This window comes from Cimex lectularius, unplaced genomic scaffold, assembly GCF_000648675.2.
Source record: "Cimex lectularius strain Harlan isolate CLEC.00 unplaced genomic scaffold, Clec_2.1 scaffold8, whole genome shotgun sequence".
Taxonomy (NCBI): domain Eukaryota; kingdom Metazoa; phylum Arthropoda; class Insecta; order Hemiptera; family Cimicidae; genus Cimex; species Cimex lectularius.
Window position 1 is genome coordinate 994,339 of NW_019392656.1, and position 10,945 is coordinate 1,005,283.

Below are 10,945 nucleotides of genomic sequence, written 5' to 3' on the forward strand. Positions count from 1 at the left end.
GCCATTTACCGTATGGAGTAATACAAATATTGTGGTAACTAAAGGTTCAGAAGTTAATATCTAGACAACGTTGCTCTTTCAAACAATCCAATTTGTTCAATCAAATCCAAATTGGCAAATCTATAATAAGCACTTTTCGTGCAAAGCGAGTTGACGCTTTGTGTTAATGTGAATGACAAAAATGTATAAAACACAAATATAAATAAATGTAAACAGATTCAGCAGGACAAACAAGGTTTGAACTTGGTTTGCATAAAGGGTTTAAAAAAAAAAAAAATGGATAAATTGTGAATTGAATTTGTGTATTAATACTTTTTTCTCTCCCTCTCTAACTGGATAAACTCCTCCGGGTTGTTAGTTCTTGGGAAAATAATTTACAGATCATAAGAGTTGCCTGATTCCGGTGGAAATATACAGGCCTGTTACTGACACGTATGTTTATTACCCCTTGAAAATTAATTCCAAAAAAATATTTACTTTAAATTTATTCTAAACGCTTCCCAAGAGCTCAATCTCACTATCTGTTCTCTGTAATTTTAATTTTTTTTTTAATCCTTGAATAATTTCAAGCAATCGGATTTCAATTTACAATAGACTTTTAATACATCCAATCTAAACGATTCTTCTGCTGAGGTCAAGGTAAAATTAAATTAACACTGTTGCTATTATGATTTTAAATAAGAACTGAAGATGTAGTAAAAAAAATATTTACTTTAATAATAAATATTTAATAATAATAAGTGCTTATAATTTAATAATAATAAATATTTACTTTCTCAAGATCCAAAAAGATCTAAACTCCATCAATGAATGGGCCCATAAAAATTCCTTAGTCCTCAACCCGTCCAAATCCACCGCCATAATTATCGGGTCCAAGCAACTCCTCAATTCCCTCCCCAGCATCCCACCTCTCATGCTAAATAACCACCCCATCCCCTTCTGCTCCTCGGTTAAAAACCTAGGAGTAGTCTTTGATCAAAACCTTTCCTGGCATTCTCACATTTCCCAAATTTCTCGCCATTCCATCGCCTCCCTCTGCCTGTTCCGTCGGTCCTGGCTTCTCTTACCTTTCTCCACCCGCAAACTCCTTGTATCTTCCCTTATACTTCCCTTCTTCGATTACAGCTGTGTGGCATACGGTGGTCTCTCGGAGAGGGAGAACGCGCGATTGAAGCGTATTTTCAATTGTTGCGTAAGATTTGTGTACGGCACCCCTCGGGGATCCCGGGTGTCGGGGTTGTATTTCCAACTTTCCTGGCTATTCCCCTCCTTCCGTGCCCAGTATTTCCTAGGTTGCTTTCTTTTCCAGTCCATCCACACTCGTCGTCCTCCTTATATCATCCAATCCCTCCAATTCAACTCCTCACATCACACCCGTAAAACCCGCTCATCCCCAATCGACCTTATCCTTCCGCAACATACAACCCATACCTTCGAAAGATCCTTTCTGATCCGAGCCCCTAAACTCTGGAACTCCCTTCCCCTATCTATTCGTCACGCTGCCTCCTTCTCCTCATTTAAATCCCATCTTTATAATCACCTCCTCTCCCTCCAAGCAGAGACCTCACGATAACATTTATTATTTTTGTCTTTGTTTAATATACCTCGTAATTTTCTCTTCTGGCCCGCCTTACTGGCATACATTGTGCCACGATTTCTATCTATCTTTTTTTTCCTTTTTTTTTTAAATTATGTGACTTCATAGAAGGTTATTATATTTTGTCTCATGTAAATTATTCTAAGGGGACACCAGTCCCAGAATAAAGTTATTTTTCTTCTTCTTCTTAGTATTTAATTGTTCAAAGTAATTGTGAGTCTTTCGACAGAGGATTTTTCCTCTGCCGCCTTGTCTTTTTTATCCTAAGTAAATATTGCTTAAGAGTTTTTATTATGAAAGAAAAGAAATTAGATTCAATTTTCTTGCTTTGCTTCATTTAATTTTACTCACAAAGAGAATTGAACAAATACAGGAAGGTGATGTCTAATCCTTATTGAATCATCCATTAAGTTTCATAACACTTAATAATTATAATATCATTGTTATTATTCTAATTAATTATTCTTTTCTTTGGTTGATATGAAAAATTAGCATCCGAGCGGGATTCAAACCCATGACCTTTAGCTCAATACGCAGCAGAGCAGCAGTATATTGAGTTATGGGTTCGAATCCCACTCGTGACACTAATTTTTCTTATCGATTAAAAACCTTAGATTAAGAATGACGAATTGGAATAATTAATATGGTCAGTTATGGCCACTAAACATATATGGATTATTAATATTACCATAATTAATACCTATTAGGAAAAAAAAAAATGAATAAATAAAAAAAAAATTTAAAAAAACAACAACATAATTTGTGCTTGTGAATGAAAATATTAAGGTAAACAGTTATGAATAAAAATATAACAAAAATCAACTAATTAAACAAAATAAATGAACACTTAAATAGATAAGAATTATTTAACGGCTAGATTGTTGAATTTGATTCTAAAGTTCAGAAAGACATTTTCTAAGGTTTGAGTAATTTTAGTTTTGAATTGGGACCTTGACATGTTAAAAACATCTATGTGGTTTGAAGCTGATTTATTAGTCAGAAGTGTCTTATTTTTGTGTAATTTTTACGTTGAACTGGCACTGCGTTACTTACTTGGATCCATCTAAACTCAAACGCCTTTCAGCTTTGCGCCATCTTCAGTGAGGAACTGATGTATCCAATAAATGACCCAGTGCCAGTTCAACATCACCCACTCGTAGACCAATATCCACCATCAACTGTAATTTTTATACCATCATCATCATCATCCTTAGTGCTACAACCCAATACTGCCTCAAGAATCTTCACATTTCCATCCATCTTAGTTTCTTCCTCATTTCCTCTTTCTGGCTGTTTCGACACTGAGTACTCTCTTTGGGACTGTATTTTCATCTATATGTAAGACATGACCTGCCCATCTAAATCTTGATAACTGAATGTGTTTCACGACCTCCACCTCTATGTATAAATCAATGAGTTCTTGGTTATGTCTTGTCCATTGTTTATTCTCCTTGCTGGGCCGTAGATCTTCATGTATTTCAGGAGTCCAATGAGTTTCTACGTTACTTCCTGTTTTATGTCATTATCTGCCGTTATCTCTGATTCTAGATAGTTGAACTAATTAACTTTCTAAGTTGTATCTGCCAGTTTGTGTGGTTGGGCTAGTATGTCAGTTATCTGTTGTCATATATTTTGTTTTGTCTTCATTAATTTCAAGCCCCATATTTCTCGCTGCCAGCTCTAATGATCTTCTGTCACTGACCTCATCATAGAAAAATATGATTTTATTTCTTTCTGCTTATAACCACATTTATTTAACCGATTTAAGTGTTTATTGGAATGTTCATTTATTATGGATCTTATGTATTTGACAGTATGAATATCATCACCAGTCAGTAAACTGATTAATCTCTGAAAGATCCGGTGGTTCATATGGAACTTTATTGATTTGATCCAATTTCTGTCCAAACTGCAGAACTTTTCTAACTTTTCCCATTGTCAGCATATTTATGACTAAACTTAGTACATATATTGTACCACCTTGTCTAAATAAATCTTTTTTCACAATATATTGGTTTTTACTACTTAATAAATTTTCCCTTTTATAAATATAAACATGCTATTAAGCCCATATTTTGATTGAAACGTATTTGTTACTCTGAGAACATCTCATCATATTGTCTATTTCCAGTAAATTAGTGAACCCAATTGACTGTTCTGGTGGTTATAGTAATTGTCCAGATGGTTTACATTTACCCGGCTCAATTGATGGTTATTTCTAAACTTTGCAAATGATTCAAACATCCAGCAGTCAATTTTACCAGTTTTCGCCGATTGAAATTTACATATCAATTAAATTTACACACTTCACGGTAAATGTGCCATTGCCAGTTCATTCTCTTGAGAAAATTCTCTTTGATCAACTTTGATCATCAAATAAACGGACTCTTGTAAAGAGTGTAATTATCAGCTCTGACTAGGTGAGCCGAAATTGGTCAAAAATCCACTTCATGCTTAAAAACGTTTATGAGACTTACAAATGTCAAGGGTATAGTAACGTTGAACTTAACTTATTCCTGCTTTTTTTTTTTTTTTTTTTTTTTTATTTTTTTTTTTTTTTTTTATTTATTCTCGAGGCTTCGCAACAGCAGAGGTCATATAAACCCTCAGTGTGCCGGTGTTTTTGAAAAAAAAAGAAAAAAAAAGCCTATTTGTAAGTATGCAGGGCCGCTGCATTCGAACCTGGGACCTTTACCTTACAGTGATGAGCATCGTGTCAACGCCTAAACTGTTGCAGCCACCGATGCCCCATTTTTTTTTCTGTTAAATTGATTTTTATTGCTTACAATTTTAAAAATAAACTTTATCAAGTTTTTTGTTCAAATTACAAACATATTTTTTCTAACAGATTTTTTTCTTTTGTTACAGATCCGCTTGTGATAACGTCACGAAAACAAAAGTTGCTATTAAGAAAATATCGCCTTTTGAACATCAGACATACTGCCAAAGGACATTGAGAGAAATCAAAATTCTGACGAGGTTCAAGCATGAAAATGTAAGATCAGTTTAAAAACTTTTAATTTCTATGTACAATAACATAAAAATCATTTCAGATAATCGATATTAGGGATATATTACGAGCACAAACAATTGATCAGATGAAAGATGTATATATTGTTCAATGTCTGATGGAAACTGACCTGTACAAACTTCTCAAGACCCAGGTACAGATATAAAAACACTTTTTAAAAAATTAGCGTTAAATTTTAATTTAAAAAAACTTTTTTTATTTTTTAAACTTTTCCATGCTGTTTTTTATAAGACAATAAGTTAAAGACAACAAGGCTTTAAAAAAAAATCATATTACATAATAAAAATTATAATAATAACTTTTATGTTTCAGAGATTAAGTAATGACCATATTTGTTACTTTTTGTACCAAATTTTAAGAGGTCTCAAGTACATCCATTCGGCAAATGTCCTTCATCGAGACTTAAAACCAAGTAATTTACTTCTTAACACGACTTGTGACCTCAAGGTAGATTGCTTAATAAATTGCAAACATTATCGCAAGGTGTAATCTGGTCTTTGCTATTTCAGATTTGTGATTTTGGATTGGCCAGAGTAGCAGACCCAGACCACGATCATACAGGATTTCTGACAGAATATGTAGCTACAAGATGGTACCGAGCTCCTGAAATAATGTTAAATTCAAAAGTAAATTGAACTGTTTAAATATAATTACATATTTTTTACATTATGTATATTTTTGAAGGGATACACCAAATCAATAGATATTTGGTCAGTTGGATGCATCTTAGCTGAGATGCTTTCAAACCGACCCATCTTCCCAGGAAAACATTATCTCGATCAACTCAATCACATCTTAGGAGTATTGGGCTCACCAACACAAGAGGACTTAGAAAGTATCATTAACGACAAGGTAACAAATAGCATGTTTACCATGTTGCTATTGTATTCTAGTCAATATTTTTATATTTCAGGCAAGAAGTTATCTCCAGTCTTTGCCCCCCAAACCAAAACTACCATGGACTAAGATTTTCCCAACAGCTGATCCCAAAGCTCTGGATTTACTCGACAGAATGTTAACCTTCAATCCACATAATAGAATAGTCGTAGATGAAGCTCTCGCTCATCCGTACTTGGAGCAATACTATGATCCTGCTGATGAGGTAAAAATAACCCTTATAATAGTTTCAGTAAGAAAGATGTAGAAAACAGACTTGCCGAGGCTTGAAAAATTCAGGCTCTTTGTGAAGGAAGTCAAGTTGTCATTCACATTTCCAGAAGACTTCTTTCCCTTTTTGATTTCAAAGTTTAATTGGGTTCTTTACATCAATTATCATCAATTGATCATTTCACAAGAATCACGAGTGGTAGCATCAAGTAAAGCAAGTTGATCTTATGGAAGTACAGCATATTGATGTGCACTCAAACTATATGATTTTTTATCGTTATATTTATTACAACTTATTTATTTTAATGAAAGCCAAATTAAGCGAGATCAGAAATTCATGAGTTTTAATAAATATTGTTTAATTATGATGATTTCAAAGAAAATTCACATAAACACCGGAAAATCATTTAGCGATAGATTAAAATTAACAATATATTACCTGGTTTTGCTAATGGTGTATTACCTTTACTGGGGCCTCGTGAAGGGACTTAAGTAATAAACTATCGGATTTCATCTTGTGAAACAGAATCCATTCTTTAATGAGGGCGGTTTGAAGTTGTTTAATGCTTGTTGGAGGCGGTGAACAATGTCTTAACACATCTCTTTATCACATCCAAATGTTCTGTGGGATTCATGTCAGGAGAATGTGCTGGCCAACTCATTGTGGTCATCCCTACTCCTTCAAGACATGGATGAAAACTCATGCGATTGAGCATTATCGTGCACATGAAGTTGTTCTAAATAAATGGAGAGGCTGGGACCATAGCTTCTCGAAGAACTTCCTCAATGTACCTTAGCGCAGTGAAAGATTTATTCTGTATGACAATCAGTTTGGTATGGGTATGGATGTTGATTCCACCTCGTACCATAACTATAACTGACTGTCTTTGAAAACGCATAGGACATGAAGCAAAGCGTTCTCCATATTTTCTCCATGCAAAGTCCTGGTCATTTGACTGCCACAAACCACACCAGCACTTATCTTTGAAGAGAACAGCCCCCATGGTTGCAGGACATCTAGAGGCTAGGCTATTCTCACAAAGCCTTCTGATGACTGTTGTTAAATGACATTTCCATAGTGCTGTAAGGGGAGTAAAATGATCGTCTCTAGCCATCGTTCATCTTGGTCGACTAACACTTTCCCTTTAATCAAGACTTCCTGAAGGCCTTAACCTCTATAGACCGTCATGGATGGTAGATCACCACTTTTACGAAAAGAAAAGAAATCATTAATTTTTTACTCAAATTATTGTATAATCAAAGTTCTGCAGTGCCTGGGGAGCACAAACCCCGCTTCCTAGTATCCTTATCATCCAAGTTGGCTCTGGAAAGGATGAAATTGATCTGATTTTCTTTGTGTCCGACTCTGTGTGTTCTCTCTAGATGTCCTGCAACAATGGGGGAGGGGGCTGTTCTCTTCAAAGATAAGTGCCGGTGTGGTTTGTGGTGAACAAATGACCAGGACTTCGCATGGAGAAAATGTGGGGAACGAGAAGTTCTGCAGTGCCTGGGGAGCACAAACCCCACTTCATCTACATCGTCCAAGTAGGCTCTGGAAAGGATGAAATTGATCTGATATTCTTTGTTTTTAATCTAAAGAGTGTAAAAGGATTAATAACACTCTATAAAGCTAACAACAAATTATCTAAATGTTGTGTTGACGTTTTATGTCAACTATTAATCTTTATATGCAGTTATTATGGGAAATAAAGTACTAAATATAAGTGAGTTTTTATGAGAGGGTATGTTCTGGTAATTGTACTAACACCCGTTCTTGTTCATGTCTTGACCTATCAACTTATATCTTGACTGTTCAATGGTTTGTGCTAAGGTCGACCATACTAAAAATTTTCCATATTTCCTTAAGAGGTCATAATTGACCATATTAATTATTTTTTTTATCTGGCAAAAAATGCGAAAAGGGAAAATTTGGACAATTGTAGGTTGAGATGGGGGATCGAAGTCATGATAAAGCGGGAAACACACTTACCCGATGCAACACTATATGAAGCTACCGGATGCTATCTGACGCCTTCTCTCGTTTTGGTAGGGTGTGTATGTATGTATGGATGTCAACGTCAAGCGCCCATCAGCGTATAAAACAAATCAGTATCACACTTGCAACATGTCTTCGTTCTTAATGCATTCTTTTGAGCAAAACCATTTAACAAATTGTTAGTTAAATTTTATGAGCACAACCATGTAATAAATTGTTAGTTAAATTTAATTGTTTTAAATAAAGTTATACCGGTGTTTTGATAAATATCAAATAATTAATAATAACTTTATTTAAAACAATTAAATTTAACTAACAATTTATTACATGGTTGTGCTCATAAAATTTAACTAACAATTTATTTCATGGGTGTGCTCATAAAATTTAACTAACAATTTATTTCATGGTTGTGCTCATAAAATTTAATTAACAATTTATTAAACGGTTTTGCTCAAAATAATGCATTAAGAACAAAAGAGTGACTGTGATACTGATTTGTGATACATGCTGTGTGACTGTACATGACGTGCGCTTGACATCGCATAAATATGCACACCCTACCAAAATGTGGCAAGACGTCGGGTTGGACTCGGCTCGTGACACTAATTTTTCAACTCAACCTAAAATTTTTGTTTATTTTCATGTGACCTTTGTCGATTATGTCAATTCATTATTACCTTTATGCACATTGATTTAAAGACTAGGTTTAAGTACCACCCGTTAGACATAATTTCATCTCAAATTTTAATCTGTCATAATATATCACTTACCATAAATACAACCTTTACTACAACATCCATAATATTTAATTTACAAAAAATTACCTTAGTATTTCAATACTGCAATGAAAATTGTGTATTAACTTATAAACTTACAAGAATTGTTTTGCAATTATTTTTTTAATGTCTGTGATTTTTTTATTAAATTTCAGCCTGTCGCCGAAGAGCCGTTTCGTTTAGCAATGGAACTTGACGACTTACCCAAAGAAACCTTGAAGAGTTATATTTTCGAAGAGACAGTTCTATTCAAGCAGAGAAATCCAAATATTTAGACTGGTTAAACTATTATTCAATTCAGTAATGGAAAATACCTTGAATCAATAAGGGAAAAGAACAAATACATACAATTATCATTATTTACATTGCAAAGCTCAGAAATTCTTAATTGTATTCGGCTAGTCAAAATAGTAGATTGATAAAAATTTCAAAGTATTTTCCATTTATTTAGAAAACATTAGTATTCATATTTTAACATTCTAAGTGTACCAGTTTTATTATATTAAAGTAATATGTAAATGTGAACTTTAAATGAAAATTTAATTAAATGTCATCTTAATGTTACTACAATCAAAGTCGTTTTCAGGACGTCAGTGATTTAAAAATGGCCTAAATATAAAAAAAAAAGTATTCAACATTGATTTTATTCATCATGATGTTAATTACATTCCGTTTATTGATGAAAACATTTAAATAGATTGATGGGATGCCTTTGTTACTTATTAGTTTAAGCACAGCGAGTAATTTTAAATATGGCTTACACTTACAGTTAACAGATTGTTTATAATTTTCGGTCTTCAAATGTTATTTTTTATAACACAAGACCTAATATAATTAAATATGCTTTTATATTTCAAATTATAAAGAAAAAAGGTGATAGTCATTAGAGTTTTGAGAAAAGTTTTGGATGAAAATTTATGTAAATAAGTAAACAGTTCATATAAACAGTAGTATATAATTTTTGTTGTCATTAATTGCTAACAACTTTATCATTTCTATTTTAAGAAATGCGCTTAAGTCTATTTTTACTGTGATTTATAGTTCGGCTGTTTAGTTCACAAATTGTTGTAAGGATTTATGTTAGTGTTCATCCGACTATTTTCATATGTCATTTTCAGTTGTGTTGAACAGTGATGAAATTCTATGAAGTTAGCGGTATCGTGGTAAATACCCACCAAATTGTTTCTACCTGTAAGTCTAATTTATTCGTCTTATATGTGTACATATTGATTACTGGTCAGATTCGGCATTTTTATCTTCTTTTTTTTTTAATTAATTGATTGTTACTTATGTGTTTAACGAACAAATTTTTCTTCTTGAAAAAACTACTTTAGACTATTAAAAGAGGATAAATTCAATATGACACCATTTAAATACTTAAAGGGGCCAAAAAATTCGTAAACTATCGCTGTTTGTTCCCCCTTTATCAAACAGATTTGTCTAGAACTGTGGCTTTCTGTGCGAGTACAAAAATATTTATTATCTATTTATTCCCTAGACTTGTTCATCTGAGATGCAGTAAATTTTCAAGATATTTGTCTCAATATTGTATCTATAGGCTTCTACCTGCTAAATCCCATTTCAAATGTAGATATTACTGTCATTTATCTTAAAAACTTTCCTCATTTGTCTAAAGTTGTTTTTCTAATTAAATTTATATATGTAATTCATTACTGACATTTTAAGTTTAGTACTTTAGCTTGTATAATTGTTTCTCTTGTGCTCGTTACATCCCTTATTTCAGATTTCCTATTTAAAAAAAAAATTATTTGTTAATATTAGAACAAATTTTAGGTAAAACTAGTGTTATAATTACATGTATTTTTTGTTATAATAGTTGCTAAAGACTAAGAAATTAGATTAATACAATTTTTTAAAAGTTTATTTAGTTTTAAAATAAATAATTGTCTTTTCAATATATTATTGTTGTTTTACTATAAAAATAAATTAATTAATGCGTATTAAATTTTTAAATTGGTACTATTTGCAAAACTAGGATTTTTTTTACAATTATTGTTTTTCTATTAAAACCAACATTTGGATTTCTCAAATATTATTGAGGCTGCTATTTAAAATATTTAAAACAAAAGTAATTTCAATGTTACTCTCCTTTTTAACATCACATTGGATGTTTGTTAAACTTAATACGTTCTAAATGTATATTCTTCAATGCTTAAAAACTTTTGGTGTGCAAGTGTTGTATATTATATATATAACAGATATGAATGTTATTTTTTTTTTCAGTGTACATTTTTAATAGACTCGATTAGACTTCCAAAGAAGCACTTGTTAACGTCGATACGCTGTATTATACTGCCGCTGCGTCGGTGTATATACAGCGCGCTGACTTACATTAGGTATTATTACAAGAACTGTTTGTATTAAAATTAAATAAAAACTTTAATATTATTATAAAAGATGAGTATAATGAATCAAAT

The 10,945-nt window shown here is 32.4% G+C and overlaps 1 protein-coding gene across 1 annotated transcript in view; it reads left to right on the top strand.

Moving 5' to 3' along the window:
• The window catches only part of LOC106669706 (mitogen-activated protein kinase 1), a 59,281-nt gene extending 48,867 nt beyond the window's left edge, over positions 1-10,414 (top strand). The window contains exons 2-8 of the mRNA XM_014399364.2: positions 4,466-4,592; positions 4,651-4,761; positions 4,941-5,075; positions 5,138-5,254; positions 5,313-5,480; positions 5,542-5,730; positions 8,663-10,414. Coding sequence (XP_014254850.1) covers positions 4,466-4,592; positions 4,651-4,761; positions 4,941-5,075; positions 5,138-5,254; positions 5,313-5,480; positions 5,542-5,730; positions 8,663-8,782 — 967 coding nt within the window. The 3' untranslated portion in view covers positions 8,783-10,414. The remainder of the gene's footprint in view (positions 1-4,465; positions 4,593-4,650; positions 4,762-4,940; positions 5,076-5,137; positions 5,255-5,312; positions 5,481-5,541; positions 5,731-8,662) is intronic.
• The last annotated feature ends 531 nt before the right edge of the window (positions 10,415-10,945 follow it).